The sequence below is a fragment of the Eurytemora carolleeae genome, unplaced genomic scaffold (assembly GCF_000591075.1).
Source record: "Eurytemora carolleeae unplaced genomic scaffold, Eaff_2.0 scaffold49, whole genome shotgun sequence".
NCBI lineage: Eukaryota > Metazoa > Arthropoda > Copepoda > Calanoida > Temoridae > Eurytemora > Eurytemora carolleeae.
The window spans coordinates 526,389-549,974 of NW_019396071.1; the positions used below are offsets into that span (position 1 = coordinate 526,389).

The following is a 23,586-nucleotide window of genomic DNA, read 5'->3' on the forward strand; positions in this document are numbered from 1 at the left end:
AAGGTCAATTCAACCCTTAACCCTCTGCCTGATTCCTCAGACACACTTCCTGAATGCCATTTTTTTCCTCTAGCAAACTAAATCTTTGTTTTGACCCACTTTCAGTTGTCAGATTTTGATCATTTTTAGCTTTTTAGAAAGTCTTTCACATGAGGAATTGCACAAATTTCTCAAAGAAATTTTTGCAAATTTGTTGCATACAACATTTTGCATATCTGAAATGGCATGGTCGAGGGCTTTTCAAAAATGTATATATTATCATTTTTTGCATATTTTTTGCAAACATTTTTACTTTAACACTTGATTTTGCCAAAAAAAATCAATTTGCAAATTCTATAAGTAGAGCATAATAGCTTTCCAATGTATGATTTTTCATATTTGGACATCAGCGTATCCTGATTTTTAAAGGATAGGGTTAAGATCAATATCATCTAGCCAAAAACCCTAATCTTCTGATCCCTATATCTTTCATCTGACAAATTTTATAGTTTTAAATATCAAAGGTTTGCAACATCGGGTTGCAAAGATAAATAAATGAGAAAATCTGAGTTTGGGACAAATACTCAGATTATTTTATTAGTACTTATAATAAAATCCTTTGTATTTTAGATCAAAATGACACTGCTACTTTTATTGACGATATTCTGTACTGGGTCCGTAAATTCAGCCAGGTAAACCATATAGTTTTACATTAATTTGCAAACAAAAATATATTTTTACATTAATTTGCGAACAAAAATATATTTTTACATAAATTTGCGAACAAATATATATTTTTACATAAATTTGCAAACAAAAATATATTTTTACATAAATTTGCGAACAAAAATATTGTTTACATAAATATGCATACAAAAATATTTTTTTACATAAATTTGCAAACTAAAATATATATTATTACATAAATTTGAAAAAAAATATATTTTTTACAAAAACTAAGGTAATCTTAATTCTCTTCATTGTTCAAATCTGTAAAATTTTTACGATGTTTACAAAACTTTTTGTTTTACCAATTTTGATAAGCACATTAAGTTTAAAATGAAAAACAATTAAACTTTTTGGCAAAATTGGGAACAGCAACAATAAGCTTTATAAAAAAATTCATATCATAAGCAAAAAACTTAAGCACTCAACCCTCTCCTATTTTATTTTTAGACGGCGATATTTTCAAATATCCCATATATTATTAACATAAAATGAAATTTCTAGTATTTTCTGAAAGTTTCTTGCTTTATTAGTCTTCTTGAACAATATTGCTAGATAAACCTTCTAAAACAATATTGCTAGTTAAGCCTTCTTAAACATTATTGCTAGATAAGCCTTCTTAAACATTATTGCTAGATAAGCCTTCTTAAACATCATTGCTAGATAAGCCTTCTTAAACATTATTGCTGGATAAGCCTTCTTAAACATTATTGCTAGATAAGACTACTTGAACAATATTGCTAGATAAGCCTTCTTGAACATTATTGCTGAATAAGCTTACTTAAACAATATTGCTAGATAAGCCTTCTTAAACATTATTGCTAGATAAGACTACTTGAACAATATTGCTAGATAAGCCTTCTTGAACATTATTGCTGGATAAGCTTACTTAAACAATATTGCTATATTAGTCTCCGTGAACAATAATGCTATATTAGTCTCCTTGAACAATATTGCTATATTAGTCTCCTTGAACAATATTGCTATATTAGTCTCATTGAACAATATTGCTATATTAGTCTCATTGAACAATATTGCTATATTAGTCTCATTGAACAATACTGCTATATTAGTCTCCTTGAACAATATTGCTTTATTAGTCTCCTTAAAAATAATTGTACGTTTATAGTCTTCTTGAACAATATTGCTATATTAGTCTCCTTGAACAATACTGCTATATTAGTCACCTTGAACAATATTGCTTTATTAGTCTCCTTAAAAATAATTGTACGTTTATAGTCTTCTTGAACAATATTGCTATATTAGTCTCCTTGAACAATATTGCTATATTACTCTCCTTGAACAATATTGCTATATTAATCTCCTTGAACAATATTGCTATATTAGTCTCCTTGAACAATATTGCTATATTAGTCTCATTGACTATATTAGTCTCCTTGAACAATATTGCTATATTAGTCTCCTTGAACAATATTGCTATATTAGTCTCCTTGAACAATATTGCTATATTAGTCTCCTTGAACAATATTGCTTTATTAGTCTCCTTGAACAATATTGCAATATTAGTCTCATTGAACAATATTGCTATATTAGTCTCCTTGAACCATATTGCTTTATAAGTCTCCTTAAAAATAATTTATAGTCTTCTTGAACAATTCATTAGATTGCTTGGGAAAGAAGGATTTTTGGTGAATCAATGGAACTCAGAGCCCAAGTTGAAATCCACAGGTATTACTAATTTTAAGCAACAACAAAAATCATAAACAAATTCAGAAGTATTTATGTTTGATTATTGATTAATTATGTTTGATTATTGATTAATTATGTTTGTTCTTTTATTAGAAAGAGACACAAGATTGCTACAAGTTTATTCTCTAGCTTATATTCTTGATCGATCTTTAGACATGAGCAGTACACCAAACTTTGTTTGTAAACATTCAAGGTATACATTTTAAAATCATTTTGTAAAATAATATATGAAAAGTAGTAATCTTTACTTGTCTGTGTCTGTTTATTTGTGTGTCCGATCATAACTCAAGAACACCTTGACTGATTTGCCTCAAAGTTTTATTAGATAAATAGATAGAACCAAAGGAGTGATTTTAGCTTGAGTTTAAAACTTTAAATTAGGTAAATCGCCTATAACGAAAAAAACATAAAGTTTCCAGACAGAGCTGGGTTTCCAAGCTAGTAAAATAGTAAACTTTTTAAAGGTTATTAAATTTTTCTATTTTTCAGGTCTTTATTATCCCAAAACAGGGGGTTTCTCCAAATGTTGAAGTTTTACACAGCACTTACAGAATTCTGGCATAAGTATTATTATTATCTTTATTATTATTATCATGATAATATTGAAGGTATTCAGAAGAAGGTGAAAAGTTGGACTGGGTACAGATGTATGATATTTATACAAACCAGGAGAAACTAGATATTCTAGTAGCACAGATACCAGAGGTATACTATGCTCACATCATCCAGACAGAACAAACACTAGGCTGAGAGAATATCAGAAATATAAAGACGACATTTAAAATGTATTTAAAATTATTCCTGCGAGGTGGGGTAAGCATTACAGTTAAACTATGCGAGTTGGGGAAACATTTACGTTATAAAATGAAACAAATTTGTATTGCAAGGTGTACTAATGTATCTTAATTGTACAAATATGTATCCTCTTGGCTTCAATGGACTTATAGATTGTCGTCTTCTAAAAATATTCGAGCCTGGTGTTTATTATGTGTGCTACAACTAAACATGAGTTTACATTTAGATCATCTTTCATCACGATCATTTTAATTGTTGTACTGTGGTACCAAAAAAAACTGTTGATTAGGAAGACCATATAAAGTAATTTGTTGTTACTAGGCAAATAGTTTAACCAGCAGCTGAAACATCAACGTTTCAACTGAACTGGGTCTGTTTACCTGTTTTCGTCTGGTGACCGGCCGTTCTTGTAATTTTACTGGTATATTTACAGGTCTCCAACCTGTTTTTGTCAGGTGACCTGCCGGTCCTGTCAATTTACTGGTAATTTTGCAGGTCTCCGACCTGTTTCAGTTCAGTGACCTGCTGGCCCTGTCATTTTACTGGTATGTTTGCAGGTCTCCGACCTGTTTCAGTTCGGTGACCAGCTGGCCCTGTTATTTTACTGGTATATTTGAGGGTCTCCGACCTGTTTCTGTCCGGTGACCTGTCGGACATGTCATTTTACTGGTATATTTGTAGGTCTCCGACCTGTTTCCGTCCAGTGACATTCCGGACCTGTCATTTTACTGGTATATTTGCAGGTCCCCGACCTTCTTCCATCAGGTGACTTGCAAGACCTGCCATTTTACTGGTAAATTTGCAGGTCTCCGAACTGTCTCTGTCCGCTGACCTGCCGGACCTGTCATTTTACTGGTATATTTGCAGGTCTCCGACCTGTTTCCGTCCGGTGACCTGCCAGACCTGGATGAGTTGACCATTATATTTGAACACCAAGTGCATTCTCCTGAACAGGATCAGATAGAGACTTATCTACAGGTATTTAATATTCAGGGATTTGTAAAGAATCAAAAAGCAAGAAAATGCCCGATGTTTGTCCGAAATTCTTGGTAAAACGGTAAACGAAAACCAATTTTTAACAGAAGTATTTGTATCTTTTATTGTTTCCTCTTGCTGTTAAAAAATATCCAAGAGAAAATATTGAAGCATATTTTTTGTGTGAGAATTTTTAACTTTTTAATTTTAAGATTTACAACAACCTAAATACTTTACTTTAGAAAATAAATAAAATTAAAAATAAACTTTACTAAATACGACTTTTCTGCACCTAACAGTTATAGTATATGTTCAAATTCTTTTTTTGTGAACTAAAATTTGAAAAATGTGATTTTTCAGATAATACGTAGACTGTTTGTGCTTGAACCTGGAGCTGAAAGGTTTTCAAATCTGCAGAAAATATTTACATCTGCTAACCTGGGTAGAGCGGTAGGTCCAGCCCAATACAGGATATTAATCCACATTTTAGAAGTTTACAGGAAATCTTTAAATCTTCTCTTTTACTCAAACATTGTAATTTTTTCCTTTGAAAAAATCAAGATTATATTAATTTGTTCTTGTACAGAGCGTCTCATATAAAATTAGATTATCTCCAAGCTTTAACGTCAAATACGCACATAATACTCGAAAAATATTGAATTTCCTGCAAGAAGTCTTTTATAGAAACCATTTACATTTTTAAAAAATGATACATTGGTTTTTAATTTTCTTATTACTCCCTCTAAAATCACAATTTTGAGCTATACACGATCTAATATGATGTGGGACACCCACATGTAGTATACGTACATCAAAATACATTCAAGTTTGACAATGTTAATAAGCCATTTATTTTCTCAAGAATAAAGGCAAAATTTAAAAACCTTCTCTCTGTTTGGCTAAAAATGTCCTCGTCAGATCGCCATATCCCTTAATAATAAATCTATCACTGTTGTAAATGTCGTCTTCAAAAAGATTTCAACATAATATTAAAACGGAAACTTCATATATTAATTTTACATTAACAGTTTACAAATGTTTCACAATTTCACATCCCTGTCTAAGTTCTCTACTTTACATTTTTACACTGAGCCCAAAACTTAAGACAGGGTATCGTTATGAAAACCAGTTTTGGAACCCAGGTTTCACAAATAGGATTAGGTAGCTTTGTGGATATCAATATTTTTGTTATAAAATACTGTTTTATTTAGTTTCTTCATATTCTCCATTTTTTTGAATCTCCTAAATCAAAATCTACACAAATATTAAAACGCCAATAAGGAAACTCGGGATTTTCGTTTAACGATACTCTTTAACATTTTTGTCTTTGTATAGTGCAGTCCTAGATAAATTAGACTAGATAGCTCATGTCGTCTTCACCATAGTGTTTCAGCTGTAATTGAAAACATACAGTACATTACATTGAATAAAATTTGTTTTGCCAAGTAGACCTGTAGAGCGCGTTTTGTTTTGTTTCGAGAACCAGTAATACACACAATTCAGAATGACAAGATTATACTGAGCTGAAAACTTTAGAATGGTGGATATCGGGATAATGCTTGATCCTCTCTTTTTGATAATCTCAAGATTAACATAATCTTGCAAGATTATCTTAAAAATGTATGAAAAACGATAAAATTCAAATTAATATTTAATCACCTGTAGCAGCCAATCAGAGAAAAGCAGGCAAGCAATGAGAGAACAGAAATATTCTCATTGGAGAAAACAATTAACGGATATCCAAGGAGAGAGAAAAAGAGTGGATTAAGGACTAAAATGAAAAGTTTCCACAGTGGATATTCGGATCAAGAAGTCAGGATTAAAGTTTATTCATTCTAAAGTTCCCAGCTCTGATCAGTTAAAAATTGTTTTCCACAGATTGACTCCGAGAAGTAAACGTATTTATTGACCTTTTTTGTATGACGAGTTCATGATGTACAAGGGGTTGTACAATTTTCAGCTTTATAGTCTGCATAAACAATCTATTATAATTTTTCTAGTAGTACAGTGTACATATGCACTTTATTTGTACACAGATGTACTGTGTACATGTGCTGGTCATTTTTACACTGTAGTACAGTGTACGTTGAAGTACAATGTAGTGTACTTGTACTTCAATTGTACAATTTCCATGTCCAGGCTGGTTCTGATGAGCTATGTGATCAAGTGTACAAAACCCAATCAGGACCTCGGACAAGTAAGGAACCAATGTACTTTAACTTAAATGTCGTCTTCAATCTCATTGGAAACAAACGTTTGTATGTTTCGCGTCAATCTTGACAATAAGAGAATTCATCTGACAATGTTAGTCCCAATATTCAAGTTAAAATTTCTCGATTTTCAAACTGTCTTTTTAAATTTAGCTCCCCCCCCCCCAAATAATGTTTAACCTTTAGTTGCACTATTAAAGGCAATTGATTAAAACTATTTATTAAAATATTATTTATTCAGGAAATGCGGAGTTCCGTAAAAAGAATACACCCGAATTGAATCCATTAGATTTTGGAATCTATAATCCAGTTCTTACAGGTTTGAGATCTGTAAGCAGTTGAACAGGTTGATCCGATTGTGCAATATTGCACCGGGTTTAAAAAGTTATACTTTTGCACAAAACTGCACAATTCCTTACAAATTAGAAAATCTGAGTTTGTGGCAAAAACTCAATTCCTTTCTCCAAATTGTAAATGTTGCACAATTATTGTGTTTCATGTTTATTAGACCATTTAGAATTAATACTTTAGTCTCATAGTTGTTTCCCTTTTCCATAGTTGTATGGGTCCAGTTAAATAAAACTTTAAAGATGCCAAAACTGTATTATGTTAAAGTTTGTTTTATTTAACTTTGCGATATCTAACCTAAAAAACAATGCACAAACGATTTCTAAACGATCGTTACGACATATTCGTTTTTGCATCGATTTTTGGTCGTTTTTCGGTATGTTTTTGCACAAAACTTTTGCAAGGTTCAAAATTTGACATTATGTAAGATAAACACATATTTAGAAAAAAAACATTTGAAAATTTAATTTCTTTTCTTTTACTAAATTTTGACCCGGGAAAAAATATGGACAAAAAACGACCCAAAAACGAACCAACTGAAGGCACATCACTACCATCAATATGTACTCAATCGTGTTTTGTTCTTGGAGTCAAAATCTTTAAATTTGCAGGGTTGTCATTTCATTCTTTTCTTTAATAAAAAATCTGCAAACAAAAAATATAAATGACAAAAATTAAAAAAGGACCTAACTGTTAAATCAGTGTGTAATAGATCGATGAATATAAAAACTTCCCTAATTTTAATTTATTTTTTCACTAAATATTATCCTAAAAACAAAATGAATTGAAAGTGAATATTATTATATTTTTAGAAAGTATTGTAGCAATGATAATGGAGGAAATGAATGCTTTGGATCTAGCATCTGATGCTGCCATGTTGACCCATCCTAACCTACACAACTACTGAGGCTAATATGCTGACCCATCCTAACCTACACAACTACTGATTCTAATATGCTGACCCATCTTAACCTACACAACTACTCATGCTAAAATGTTGACCCATCCTAACCTACACAATAACTGATGCTACTATGCTGACCTGTCCTACACAACAGCTATTGCTGCTATGCTGACCCATCCTCCTACACAATAACTGATGCTACTATGCTGAACCATCCGACCTATACATCGACTGATGCTACTATGCTTATCCATCCTACCGATAAATAACTGATGTTACTATGCTGACCAATTCTAATTCACAAAGCATTTAGAAAGCATGTTTTTAATAAATTAAAAATTTTATTGAAAAAAAATACAGGATATTTATATATAAGCATGTTTTATTTTATAACATTTTTAACTTTAAGAATTAGTTCTTTAATTTTTTTTCAATGACATTGAATAAAAAAACATTTCAATGTTCCTAAATTTTTTCCAGATAAACAATTCCTTCTTGTAAAATATAATATATAATAAAGTTTTCTTTTCTATTGTTGATGTTAATGTTAATGTTTTTATTATTTATTATTCACATTACAATCTATTATTTCATTATCTATTATTTCATTTCTGCGAAAAACATCTGGTATATAAAGTAAGTAAAAAATTATTTATTTTTGAAATATAATAAAAACATTCAAAATAAAGTGTTTCAATAGAAAGTATTTAAAAACCTCTAAAAGTAGAGGTTGTGGGAATATTTCCCCCCAATATTTATTTAAACAAATTTAAACTACACCATTTATATATGTATTTATATCTTTGTGTGTGAATAAATCTTTGTAATAATAATAATTCTTAAAAAAATACAAAAATAGAAATAAAAAGAAAAGGAAAGGATAAGGAAAGTTACATATTTATTGTTTACACTATATTCAATATAAATTGCTGATGGATCTTTAGTATTTTTCGACGATGAACTAGCAACTTTTAGAAATAAAAATTATGAATTAATGTGCAAAATTATGAAAAAAATGTGCAAATATTTTGCCAATAAATAGAATTTATTGCATTGTTTGAAAGGAAAGCTTGTTATTGAGGACAAGATAAATATATTATGATTCAAGATTATTAATTATTCAAACAATTTTCTCATAATTTAATTCAGTCTCTAACAAACATTGCACAACACATTGCACTAACAACCCGTGTACATTTGATTATATCCCAGCTGGGTCAACCTTTGTGGTCCTAGTTTGGACTGTATACCGCCAATTTCAAAATACTAAAGCGGCAGACTTGTGTGATAAATTTAGTTTTTCAAAAAAAATACGAAATAGAAAATTTATATTTCATTTGATTTTTTGGAATTTAGTGAATTATTGATTTTTTTTGTATATATTAGGATCATTAAAGACCTTACAGAACTTTTTCTAAAAAGTCTTTTATAAAACCAAATTGACCTGGAATATAATGAATCTGAAGTTAGTTAAGTAAGTTGTAAAATATTTCAATTTAAGGAATGAAGAACTCAACAAAAATGTTTAACACTTATCTTTGGTTTTCCTTAAAGGTTCTTGTATTTTAATTATTGAGATTTAACATTTCTAGGTCGTTTATATAATTGTTGTAAATGCGTATTTTTCAGGGAATAGGAATAAAGGGAAAAGAAATGGAGCTGGAGAAAGCCAGTCGCACTGCTTTGCAGACCAGTACATTAAACTTACACACACTCTTTTGGTACAGACACACAACATGATTACAGTCAAGGAAATTGCAGAACAATGTTGTCAATTATAATTAAACGTGAATAACGACTATATTTGTTGTAAACTTTAATCAAATTATATTCTTTGCATGAAAATTTGGCTTATAGTGTTGACTTAAATATGTAAATAATATATTGCATGCATATTAAACTTATTTCTTAGTAAACAATTAACAATAAACAAATGTGCTCTCCTAGACTGTACAAATACCTAGATTCGTATGTACTGTATAAACCTACTGTACATACCTTTGGTACTTTAAACTAACACACACTCTTTTGGTACAGACACACACACATGACGTTTCCGCCCCCTGGTATTTTTAGTTATAATTGGCTTTTCATGCTCCTGCATGGGCTTACTTTTCTTTGATAACAGTTTTTCAGATGCACAAATGAATTCCAATGGGGTGGAAGCAAAAGCTCTTTATTCCCATCATCTGGTGTTTTCTTCAGAGAATATCAAACACACAATTTGCTTTACAGCAACCAGAAATCAACCCAAACACAAATGAGATCCCTGTTCTTGAGTTCCAAGGGGATGGGTATGCAAGTGCCGAAACATGGGCTCTATACAATGGAACAGTTAAAGAAGACCAGATATCTTTTACAATATGTCATAGGCATAGATTAATAACAATACAGATAGAACACTGGATGTCATCTTTTTAAGATTTAAGGGTTTTTCGTTCACAATAACTCAAAGGAGTTACATACAAGACAGAGAGAGAGAGCCTACATGTAACTCCTTTGGGCTTCTGAGTCACGATTATTGAGAAAGAAAAACCCCTAAATCTTAAAAAAACGACCTCTAGTGCTCTATCTGTATTGTTATTAATCTATGGTCATAGGTTTCAATTGTGGTATCAAAGGCCAAGAATGTATATATTTGGGTATGCACAAAGTGATGCTGAAGCTAATGAGTTGTCTGCTGAATATCATCTTGGCCGGGAGTCATTCCGCCTATGTAAGAGAGGCACAAAATACTGTGCATACTATGACAAACTACCAAAATTCTACGAATGGACACATATTTGCGTCACTTATGATGGATACAAGGATATTTACAAGGTTTTTATAAATGGGGAAAAGGTGGATAGTGGATCTTGGACGGGGGAGAATTCATTGGAGTTACTAAGATCAAAAGGGATTCTTTATCTTGGCCAGGATCAGGATTCATTTGGTGGTGGCTTCCAGCTTACACAATCCTGGTCTGGGCTTATTTCTCAATTTAATTGGTGGGATTTCCCCCTAGAAGACTTCTTTATCGAGAATGTGGCTGAATGTAGGACTGATTTACTGGGAAATGTCCAGGAATGGAAAGAAGAAATGTGGACACTGAATAAAATTGTACTCAAGAAAGTACCACTTTTTGAACTTTGTGGATCAGCAGATCCTGCAGAACAGGATTATTTTTTGTTTCCACTTCCCTATGAACATCATTTTTACACATCTTGGTGTTTAAATCAGGGTGGGCAGATTATATCTCCAACAAATGATGAAAATTATCATGTTTTAATGGATACTGCTGAAAATCTTGTTAACAGGGAGATTCATGAAAAATGCCTGCTAGCTTCTGGAAGTTTAAACATTTGGAATGGTTTAACTGATCAATGGGAAGAGGATCTTTGGGTGAACCCTTACTCAAAGGAGCCAACAGAAGCTTCGTTTTGGCAAGTTGGCCAAGAGTTTGGTAACCCCAGTGAGAATTGTGCTAAGACTGGAGATGACAGAAAATGGCAAGTTACAAACTGTAATGAAAAGTTATGCTCTTTATGCCACTTTCCTATTGCAATGAACTTATCAATGAGAGGACTGTGTGCATCTGAAACAAAGATCATGGAGGGATTCTTTGACATGTTTTATTTTCTCAAAGGTTTTGTTAACTTGAAACCTCATTGGAGAGGATTGGGCAAATCACATATATATTTCATACCTGAAAGGCAAACTTGGCGACTTGAAAGCTATTATGATTTGGACAAATATGCTGAATTCTATGCTGAAGATTCCAATCCTTATGATTACTTTCCAACTGGGCGATCCTTATGGTTTGTCAATCAAGGAATCTGTCAACTAGACAACAATGCTAAGTATAAGATGACTCTTTCCAACTGCATCTTCAATGATGGAACTGGCTATGATTACACATGTACAGATGGTACTTGTATAAATATCAACAAAAGATGTGATTTAGTTGACGATTGCCCTGATGCTTCTGATGAAAGAGATTGCAACATCTTGACCATCCCAAAAGGTTACAAAAGTGAAATATTTCCTATATCCGCCACAGGAGATCCAATACTTGTTACAGCAAACATTACTATTCTGTCATTTCCTAAGATAAATACTCTAGATCTCTCTTACACTGTGGATTTTATCCTTTTACTAAAATGGGCAGACCCAAGATTGCAATTTGAAAATCTACGAGATGTAGCTGAGTTAAATAGTTTATCTACTCAGCTAATTGAATCTATTTGGACCCCAACGCTATCATTTCCAAATGCCCGGCAAGCAGAGGGAACTGTTGTAGACACAGGATCCATTAGTAAGGTTGTAAAGAAAGGATTTCCCATTCCGGATGAATTTAATCGGGCGGTGGAAGCCACTGTTTACCCTGGTAAAGATTCACCTATTATCATGGAGAGAGAATATTATGTAGAATTCAACTGTGACTATGAACTATCAATGTATCCTTTTGATACTCAAATCTGTAAGATGGAGTTTGAAGTAAATGGCATCCCTGATAAGTATTTATCGATGAGCGCTGAAATACCCAAAGATTGTGACTCATGTTTTGGTGCAGTTTATCTAGGAAACAGAGTACTGGTAGAGTATATAGTGGGGGATACAGTTATGGAATCTGTGGTGAATCAAACAAGCGGCTACGGAAAAGTTATTCTCAATGTGGTATTTAAAAGGCGTTGGATTTACCACCTAGTCACTATTTTTGTACAGTCTGTAGCTTTACTCTTTGTGGCATATGTGACTTTCTACTTCAAACTATCAAATTTCTCAGATCGTGTGATGATTGCTATCACAATCCTAAATGTTGTGGCCACTGTTCAGTCATCAATTGGTACTCTTGTTCCCAAAACCTCCTACTTGAAAATGATAGACTATTGGCTACTCTACTCGTTCAATATCAACATCATTATAATGGCCAGCCATGTCCTCTTAGACGCAGCTATCCCAAGAGATTCCTTAACGGGTCTTGCCATCAATCCACGTTTCACTCAACAGAAGTACAAAGATGAAAGCGATGAAGAAGATGAAAAATTATCGTTCTTTGGAGAAAATCCTGGCTGGGAACCTGGGTGGGTTAAGGCTTACAGGTGAATAAAATTAATTTAAAAACCTGAATTGATATTTCTTAGTATTATTAGATTTTAAAAGAGACATAAAAAGAAATCAATAAAGACAAAAGAATTATCCAGATTCTGTAAGTTTGACATTTGGTCGCAAATATTAGAAAATATGAGTTTGTGGCAAAGACTCAAATTCTTTCCAAAATACATTGTAAAAAAGTATTTTTACATAAGTTTACTAATTTCAACCTAAAATATGATATTATGTAAACACTTAGATTTAATTTTAGAATAAATGTTTTGAGCAAGGTGTTTCAAGTTGTTATGTTCCTTATATTTAACATTGTATTCTGGGGTGTAGCAATCAACCACAACTTCACAGTAAGATACGCTTTAATTGTAGACTATTTGGATCCGGAAGCCTAAAGGAGTTGTGCGCACTTGCCGCGTTAAATTAAAAGACAGAGTGAGAGCCTGTTCTAGCCGCGCCTCTCAGCCCCCAAGTCTGTCCTAGCCCTGGCTCTCGGCCCCCTAGCCTATCCTAGTCGCAGCGCTCGGTCCAGAAAGTGTCTTAACCTGTAGCATAACCCTAAAATTTATAATAATCTCTCTCTTTCTTGCAATTCAACGCCACAAGCATGCGTAACTCCTGCAGGCAACTGCCCTATTTGCAGATCCAGAGCTGGAAATTCTTGTATTATGGATCAATGCTTGATCAACTTTTTTTCTTAATCTGCAGATTAATTAAATTTTTATTTGATATCCAGGAAAGCGTCTAAAATTTAACCAATCAGCTTGTTGTTTGAGAAACCAAACAGCCAATCAGAACCCGGAAAATTTTTCGCGCAATCAATGAGAGAACTCTTATTGATCGGTAGGGTTTCCAGTCGTAATTACGTTACGCGTAATTACGAGTAACACTTTCTTTCACTTAGGCAGGAGCATCACGCGTAATTGCGTGTTTATTACATTTACGAAAGAAAGTCTAGTTTCGCGTAATTAATGTGTAATTACGCGAAATTACGTAATACGAAACAATTCCGTAATAAATAAAGTACATATTAATTCTCAGAAATATTTATAGCGGGACAGTATGTAATCAAATCTCAAATCTTTCCTGCTGACCTACCCCCCTCGTCTTCTATTCATTCCTGCTCATCCAACCACCCCCTCTCTCTTCTCATTTCCTCTTGTTACACCGTTACACTGTAATTACGCGTAATTATAGTTTTGCTTATTACTCATAATCATTATGAAATTTCGCGAAATTACGCTGTAGAAATTATGCGAAATTACGCCGTAATTTCGCGAAATGGATATTTCCCCAATTACGCGTAATACTGTGAAATTACACGAAATGAAAATTATTACGCGTAACTGCACGTAATTACGCCTAAGAGAATAATCTATTACGTTGAAAACGATTGGAATCCAGCAGGGATATCCTAAAGAGAGGTTTAAGTAGAAAATTAAAAGTGTCCACAGTGGATATTGAGATTTAACAGAAGTTTTAGAAATTACACTATGAACTTTAAAATGTGTTGCCGATCAAATGTCCCACTTGATATCTTAATTGTGTATTTTTCTTTGTTGACAAACAAAGTTTTTTTGTAATCAAAAGAATTGAGTCCTTTTTAAACTATAAATTCTGTTCGATGAAATAGTATTAGTTTTAAATATTTAAGGTTTGTGCCATCAATTGCAAAGATATATGAGTTTGTGGCAAAAACTCGAAGTTTCCTTTTTATTTAAAGGTTTTTTTCATTAAACAATTAAAGTTTGAAAGCATTATTTTAACAGAATTGCATTATTTTTTTTATTTAATATTTCCTACTTAAAAAATTGACTTTAAATATCTGCCTTGTAAACTTTTAATTTTAATCTTATTTGATTCAGTCTGTGTCTCTGCTGTCGACTGGAAGAAAGTAACCTGGGATGTAAAGAAAATAACAATTCTTATCATATATCTTATAAAATAAGTTAGCATCACATGTATTAGATATAATTAAAATAATAATAATGATTATTTTAGTTTAACATTTTATTTATTATTTTCAAATTAATAAAGCTGTTAAAAAATGAATTTTTTAAAGTAAACGTCGACGTAAAATTGAGTATTTCATTTTTAAGTTCATAGCCGATTCACAACGGCCCCTTAAATTTCGTCATGTTAAAATTCATGTTCAAGACTATGACCACAGAAAATGTTAATGCAAGACGACATTTAGATAGAGCTTCTATACGAACTTCTACACCCTACATACTAATTCACCCCACAACATTAGTTTAATAAGTCTTAATCCAGAACTTTGGAGCATTCGAAAGAACTCATAAAAATGTCGTTTTCATAACCAACTGATAAAAAATGCTACATTATTTAGTTTTTAAATTGAATTATTTCTCTTTAAAAATTCCCGCATATTTTATGGCTATTTTGCTATTTATTACAATTACTGAGATTTATGTACAGTGAAACCCTTAATAACGAAAACATCGAAAGAATTCATCAAATGTCGTATTCTTCACTTTCTGAAAATGGAATGTTGCAGTTATTTAGTTGTTTATTTAAATGATTATATGGAACTCTTTCAAACTGTTCCCGCATATTCATGGCTATTTATTTATTTTCGCAAATACTGAAATTTACGTAATATAGTATAAACTCATTGAAAAATTATCAAGACGACGTTTGATAATTCTTCCGATGTATTCGTTATTAAGGGTTTCACTGTATAATAGCACAAAACCCATGGAAAAATTGTCAAGACAACATTCTATGAATTCTTGCGATGCCTCCGAAGTTCTAGGTTAAACCAGGGGGCGGAAACGTCATGTGTGTGTGTCTGTACCAAAAGAGTGTGTGTCAGTTTAAAGTACCGAAGGTGTGTACTGTAGGTTTATACAGTACGTAAGAATCTCGGTATTTGTACAGCCTAGGAGAGTACATTTGTTTATTGTTAATTGTTTACTTAGAAATAAGTTTAATATATATTTACATATTTAAGTCAACACTGTAAATCCAAATTTTTATGCAAAGAATATAATTTGATTAAAGTTTACAATAAACTACTCGTTATTCAAGTTTAATTATAATCGACGACATTGTTCTACTATTTCCATGACTGTAGTCATGTTGTGTGTCTGTACCAGAAGAGTGTTTGTAAGTTTACTGTACTGGTCTGCAAAGCAGTGCGACTGGCTTTCTCTTGCCGGACCTGCAGCGCCATTTCCTTTCCCTATATTCCTGTTCCCTGGGTTAAACCTGTACATTGTATACAATAACCTCTACCATCCTGCAGCCGCAGAGGTTATATAGAGCGTCCCATATCATACAGGGTGTCCCAAAAAACATGGGAATTCAGTGACGCATTCGATATCGTCTTTGTTATGAATTAGCATTGTAATACCTAATTTCAAAAGCCATAATATTATTATGTCTGCTAAAGTTTATTTAATGAAAAGGGTAAAAGACTGCAAAGATGTGTCCATAATGTCTCCGCAAGATGAATAGTGAATACGGACAAGTTAACTCTGTTTGTATACTGTAATTTTCTTGTTTTACTAAGTACAACCGGTTGCAGTCAAAACATAAACAAACAAAATGTAAACATAGCAGACGAAACTCTTACATATTACAGCTTTTTCAGTAGGTATCACTATACTAAATCAAAGAATTATTTGAAAAGACGATATCGAATTCGTCACTGAATTCCCATGTTTTTTGGGACACCCTGTATTAGATTATCTCCAATCTTTAACACCTAAAATACTCAAAAAAAATCTAGCATTTTCTGCAAAAAAAAATTTCTATAGCCTTATTAAATTTTTCAAAATGATTCATTCTTCTTAAATTTTCTGATTTGTCCCCCAAATCGTAATTTAGACGCGGTCTAATTTGATGTGGGACACCCAATATGTATAGCAGAGGGTAATGCAATTCATCCAAATACAGCTCGCATTAGCGAATAGCGATCTATTCTAGTGTATCTAGGTTCTGCAGCCTTTTCTACGTATTGATGAAAGCATGGATAAAACAGCTTACACACATGGTTTAACTGGGACGGCGCGGTGGTTGACCGACTGTACCCAAAGATAATATATATATAGATATGCATTAATTAACTTTTTTATATTTTATTTTTTAGAAAACGGTTTTAACGGATTTCGAAAAATGTGAGTGGTGCGCGGCATTCTTAGATAGTTGCGCAAGCGACAAGAGAAATAATCAAATTCAAAACAAAAGGCTTTCTTACCACAGAAACAATGTAAAAAGAGTGAGCTAGTAAAACGACGATATCATCAGACACATTTCCTGGATAAGGTTAAAAGGGTACAGATGTGAGTCTGACATGTCCCTCTTTTAAAAGTAAGATCACTTTAATTACAACTACTATTAAAAGTTGGAAATCAAAGACGATGTTTAAAGGGTGTGTTCATAATATTTGTTATTTGTTTTATATTCAGTGCATTAAAAACGATTTTTTTCCACTAGGTGTCTCTGCCACATGTAATCATTCCAAGCATGTGCATTGTATTCAAAACAAATATTAAATATTAACTACATTCAAATGCGTCGAAAAATAATCGATGACTGTAGGTTGTAATATCCGAATGATTTGTTTGAAATTAAGTTATTTTTTTATGATCCAAGTCGTATATTGCAAATTTCTGAATTTGTATGGACGCTACGTTCTTCAGTATGAGTCGTTTTTAACAATTTTCTCCTTTTAGACGCAACAGATAGGAGAAAGATTAGTAGCGATCAAAAACGATTATTTTTCGCCTTTCATTTTTCGCTAACACTCCCTTTAAGCCGTCTCTTGATGATCATGTTCTTAAAGGTTGTCATTGAATTTTGAAACCATTTGCGGCATACATTCGTAAAACTAAATTTAGAAGTAAAATTTAATATCTCTTGGCAATTCCAAAATGCAGTCTGCTTTTAACGTTGTAAATAATACAGGGGGTGAATAATTTCGTTCCAATTGGACACTTTTGGTTTGATTTAATAAAATTGAAATCTGAACGAAATTCTTGATATCTCTGGTTATACTGACAGCACAAAAATAATCACAATTAGGAAATGTCAGGACTTGGAGAATTTTGTGATTATTGTTTTAAGTAGGTGGACGACTGAATGTCACTAATAAATTCAAAGATCAAAGACGACTTTCAACTTGATAATCTGATTTTGATCATGATCGTGGACTATATTTTACAAAATGATGTCAAATATAAAAATTGATAATTTTTTCTTGACTGCGAAAAATGACAATATCTTCTTGCTCATATAAAGGTACCGTTGTGGATCGATCTGCAATTTCAATCCTTCATCAATNCCCTCCTCCTGATTCGATTTTTGACAATAATTTACGTTCTTTTGTTTCCCCTTGGTTGCGTGAGCAATTTATATTTTGCACAAAGCCTGTAGAACCGTGATATGTTTGGCCAAAAAATTCGCAATTTTTATGTTTCGTAGTGTGACACTAATACGGGATCTAGTTATAGACTCTGACAGGGGCGACAGGGATAGATATTTTTCATATTTGAACAATTCTAATTCCCGAAAGTTCATATTTATTTTTGAAAATAATATTTTTATTTCGATGTCATCCTCTGTTTTTAACGTATCAAAAAGTAAAGTTATTTCTTCTGTCATCTTTTCATTTATATTTGTTGAGGTTTAACAGTTAAATTAATGAATATTATAATAAAAGTGTTCAGTGTTAATGAGGTTTTGGACAGCTATAAATTAGAGTTAACATTTTAAAATTTGATATTAAAAATCCTAAATTTAAAAGGGTTGTTGGCCTAATTATTATTATAAGTTACCCTCCATATTTGTAGACAACTGTACCCTTTAAAGCTTTGCGTGATCAATAAATGAATTAGATATCCATGTTTACAATTTCGAAAACTGATTATTTTCGAATGTGGTTTCTATACAAAAGTGCAGACGCATAATTCTGTTTCGGAATTTATGTAGAAAATGTCAGAATGAAACTGCAAAACTACATTTTCTTCCACATTATTTATCAGATAAAGGTTTCAAGGGTACCATTGTGAATAGGGCATGTCTGGCTTTTATAATTTGAGGGTCACTTGAAATTAAAACGAAAGTCCCTTTAAACAGCATTGACTGTAAATTTATTTATGAAGATTATACATAATGTGTTAGAAATACATTATTTGTATACTCATCTTTTAAACATAACTAGCTATCTTGGAATCAAGGGCAGCCGTAGTACATTTACAATTTCGAGCCGGGTCAACCTTTCCAATCCCAGTTTGTACTGTACCCAAAGATAATATATATATAGATATGCAGGCAGGTAGAAACCTCCTTCCTAAATTGCTTGTAGCAGACAACTAATTTTTGAACCTCTGAGAAAATGTGCAAGGAGAGACATCTATAGCAAATTGATTACTTTCTATATTCCTTTCTCCCCCTGCTGCCATCTGTAGGAAATACGCATTTGTGTTATATAAACATACAGTACGAGTATTGCATCCTGTATAGTTCAAGTGTTGCTATCTGGACCTGTTTGACCAATAGAATTAAATTTCAAGGTAACACAAACATACAGTACGCGTTTTTCTTATGTTATGATCAGATCAGTTGTAATTTGTCCTAGACTCGATGTACTTTTATAGTCATAATTTTTTTTTTAAATTGCGTTAATTTACGTATGCCATTCAGTACAACTTGCACATTTAAACTTTGTCTAGTCAAATTCCTACCTCAGTTTTATTTGCATTGATTAATTTGTTTCATTAAGTACAATATGCAGTATACATTGTTGATACTATAGTACGCATTTAGTGTTATCACGCATAAACAAAGTGATAAATTAGCATCAATCCAGAGGATAAAATGCCATGCGTACGACAGAGATGGTGCTGTTTGCACATTTTCTCAAGACCTCTAAATTTATACCTGCCTGCATATCTATATATATATTATCTTTGACTGTACCTAGCTCTATGGACAGGACTAGCCGGTGCAGCAAGGTTGACGCGGTCAGGCTTTATGCTTCATATAGGTTGAATTTACTAAAAAAGCAGAGGTGCGTGGGGAATGCAGTGTTTTGACCGGAAACTAAAACTTTTTCTGAAAAGTCAACCAACTCAAGTTAACTTAGAACTTTTTATACTAAAATAATAAAATTCCCGTGGTACATGATCGGACCAACAAACATATCCACAGACAAACTTATGAGTCTACATTTGAGAACAGTTTAATTTTGAAGTGTCGCCAGGCCTTTGTACTTAGTTTGATCTTAAGAATCCACATCCATTTTATAGCCCAGGACATAAATATCCTAAAATAACAAAGTTTATCTTTCTAGCTTTAGTTTTTAATCCTGTTCTATTTTTGCGTCAAAATATCCATATTTTAGTTTTTAGTGGTTTTTACATTTAGATTGTACAAAAAATAAATGCTAAAAATAAAAATTTAAAAAGCCCCTATAATTCAAATCTAAAAATACAAAAGGTTTAGAATCATGTTTCGTGATTTATTTCAATATAGTAGTTAAGGATATAAAGAGTATAATGTATATAATTTAAGTTCAATTTCTTGTTCTTGTCCCCACCCCCCCTGCCCTATATTACCACCCCTACCCCTCCTCTAACAGCTAAAAGCACTGTAATTTTAAACTAAACTCTGTCATTTTAAATAATTGTGTCAACCCCTTCCATTATGATTTTACACACACTTTTTACCCAGTCATTTTCTCACTCTTGCCATCTTTATTTTCTTAAAATTTTCTTTTTACTTTTTTACAATTTTGCTTTTACAGCGATTTACACGGTAAACTGCGACTCACAAAAAAAAATTTCGCAGTTTTTTCTTACTTTCATTTTTTTCTAGAATTAAATTTTCTAAATTTTCTTTGATTCTTTTATGTCTTCCTTCTTTCTTACTTTTTATTTTATATTTTTCTTTCTTTCTTTATTTTTTGCTTAATTTCATTCTTTCTTTATTTTTTCTTTCTTTCTATCTTTCTTTCTATCTTTCTTTCTATTTTTCTTTCTATCTTTCTTTCTATCTTTCTTTCCATCTTTTTTTTCTATTTTTCTTTCTATTTTTCTTTCTATCTTTCTTTCTATCTTTCTTTCTATCTTTCTTTCTATTTTTCTTTGTATCTTTCTTTCTATTTTTCTTTCTATCTTTCTTTCTATCTTTCTTACTATTTTTCTTTCTATGTTTCTTTCTATCTTTCTTTCTATTTTTCTTTCCATGTTTCTATCTATTTTTCTTTATATCTTTCTTTTTATCTTTATATCTATATTTCTAACAGTTTTTCTAGGTTTAAACGTGTTTACTTCTGCTAATTCCTTCATGTTTTCCTGCAGAAGAAATGAACAAGTCGCTTCAAAAAAATCGCAATCAATTTCAAAATCGTATCACATGATATTCTGTAAACTTGCAGTACATTGTACATTATTAATTATCCATATTTGTAAAAAAAAACATTATTCATTTGAACTCTGCATTTCAAATGAATACGTGGCATAGTTAGCTTTAACCCTTTTAATTTGTACATACAGCTCAATTTAGCTAATAAACAAGTGTAGAGATAGCTTAACTGCGTTATCTATCCAATAAATAGGCACATCATTTCAACTGTGCTGTAATACGTAACATAATTGCATAAATCATGTGGATAATGATGTAGGAATTGTAATTAAGTCTATTAACTTTAATTTGTAACCTATAAACCTAAAATACAAATCAGAATTCTGCTTTGATTACAGTGTAGAGTAATTTGGTTTTCCTGAAACATACGAATTGAGATCATTCCTTGTTATAGGCCTAATAAAAATCGATTAAGGGCTGGATAAGCAGCCAATGGTTGTGCCTGGGGGACGAAATTTTAAGAGAACGGAATTTACTTATTTTATTTATTATCTTATTTGGATAAGACATTTTTTTTAAGTAATGTAGTTTGCTCTTATTGATAAGGATATTTTACTGTATTTTTCTTAACACCATGACCTGTATTTTTCTTAACACCATGACCTGTTTTTTTTTTAATTTCATGGTTTTATGATCTCATAAGACTTAATTTTTTTTAACTTCGTAATCTTCATGTTTCCTAACTCCCTGGTCAGTATTTTTCATAACTCCATGACCAGTGTTTTTCTGAACTCCATGGCCTGTGCTTTTCTAACTCAGTGACATGCATATTTCTTAACTCCATTATCTGTATTTTTCTTAACTCCATGGCCTATAATTTTCTTAACGACATGTATTTTTCTAAACTTTGTGCCTTCATTTTTTTAACTTCGTAATCTTCATTTTTCCTAAATCCATGACCTGTATTTTTTCCTAATTCCATGACCTGTGCTTTTCTAAACTTCATGACATGTATTTTTGTTTAATTCCATGACTTGGTTTTTTTCTTAACTCTACGGCCTGTATTTTTCTTAACTCTATGGCCTGTATTTTTCTTAACTCTATGACCTGTATTTTTCTCAACTCTATGACATGTATTTTCTTAACTCCATGACCTGTATTTTTCTTAACTCCATTACCTGAGTTTTTCATAACTCCATGACCTGAGCTTTTTCTTAAATCCATGACCTGTGTGTGTGTAAGTATTGTTTTCTCTCTGAAATCTGAAATGAGCTCAATTTAAAATCAATTTACGAAACCCATGTTTTGCTGGGAGCAAAACCCAGGATTAAAAATACTGGTTTTTATAGTAATAAAATCAAACAAAATATAAACACCCCACTTCCTCCAAGCTCCCCCCCCCATTTTTAGTTTCTAATTAAACAGTATTGGAGAGAAAAATATAAACAATGATAAAAATGATCGTAAGTATGGTCATTTCTGAATCAAGAAGTAATCAAAGTTATGGCTAATATTGATCTATGCAGTTTTCACAAGAGAAGCGTTAGAACCAACTGCGTGTAGCTCAACCACCTCATTCTCGAATATTAATTTACAAATGTCATCTCGGTACAGCCATAAGAATAATTTTGAGAAGGAAAAAAGTTTGTATCAACTTAACACTTTTGTTTAACCCCCCCCCCCCCTCTGTAAGCTTGTATACCATGAAAAGATATTGCTTTTAACCCTTCATCTTTAGGATAAAAAATTTACCCCTATTTCGTTATAATTTTATACAAATACCCCCCCGGCCCCCTATTCCACTGTTGCCAAAATAATTTCGCAAACCTAAAATTTAAGATTTGCATGATTTTCATGATTTGCTTGATTCCGGGTAATTTTTGCATGATGTTCCTCCTTTTGATATACAATCTTAAATTCATAATTTTGCAAACAATTCTGCATATAATTTTGCAAACAATTCTGCATATAATTTTGCAAACAATTCTGCATATAATTTCGCAAAACTTGTCTGCAAATAACTATAATATTATTTACATGGAATATGTATGACTGTAATATCCCCCCATCCTCCTCCCATCACATAATAACTATTTACAACACTGCTATTTTGGTTCGCAGTGTTATACAGTTTACGGACAGAAAGGATCTAACCTTTTTAGATATAATTTTGATATATTAAAATATAATCTAAAAAGGCGAGAACCTTCAATTTCAATGCTATTTCTCTAGATCAAATAAGCTTCGAAACAAAGCAGAAGTAAAAAGAAATAAAGTTGATTTCAATTTTATTTTCATTTTAATTGAAAAAAATTATTTTGGAAATATACTAAATTTTTTGGAGAACATCCGGGAACCAATTGAAACTTTTTAGCACACGTGCTATAATTACAGCTAATTTATTTATAGCACGTTTATTATGAAATTTACGATGAAGTGAGTAAAATGATAAAGTACACAATAGTTTCATAAAATTTAAATTTTCAAAATTTTTTTCACAAATACAGTTATCCCTTTTCAGAC

General features: G+C 31.8%; 2 protein-coding genes across 4 annotated transcripts; both read left to right on the forward strand.

Annotated features, from left to right (window-relative positions):
- Positions 1–612: 612 nt before the first annotated feature.
- On the forward strand, positions 613–8,036 carry LOC111712311 (uncharacterized). 3 transcript variants are annotated; one of them, XM_023486889.1, is made up of 11 exons: positions 613–671; positions 2,330–2,394; positions 2,509–2,608; positions 2,905–2,979; positions 3,024–3,120; positions 3,892–3,975; positions 4,078–4,188; positions 4,546–4,635; positions 6,325–6,382; positions 6,637–6,714; positions 7,556–8,036. In XM_023486889.1, exons 1-11 carry the CDS (start codon positions 616–618, stop codon positions 7,648–7,650), a joined length of 909 nt encoding a protein of 302 aa, XP_023342657.1. In that variant the 5' UTR covers positions 613–615; the 3' UTR covers positions 7,651–8,036. The 3 variants fall into 3 exon arrangements, with proteins under 3 accessions (XP_023342657.1, XP_023342664.1, XP_023342671.1); XM_023486896.1 differs by having other exon boundaries at positions 6,637–6,741; positions 7,556–7,635; XM_023486903.1 differs by lacking the exon at positions 3,892–3,975.
- Positions 8,037–9,596: 1,560 nt separating this feature from the next.
- On the forward strand, positions 9,597–14,766 carry LOC111712302 (uncharacterized). The gene is made up of 4 exons (XM_023486878.1): positions 9,597–10,019; positions 10,248–12,728; positions 12,992–13,082; positions 14,598–14,766. Exons 1-4 carry the CDS (start codon positions 9,802–9,804, stop codon positions 14,628–14,630), a joined length of 2,823 nt encoding a protein of 940 aa, XP_023342646.1. The 5' UTR covers positions 9,597–9,801; the 3' UTR covers positions 14,631–14,766.
- The last annotated feature ends 8,820 nt before the right edge of the window (positions 14,767–23,586 follow it).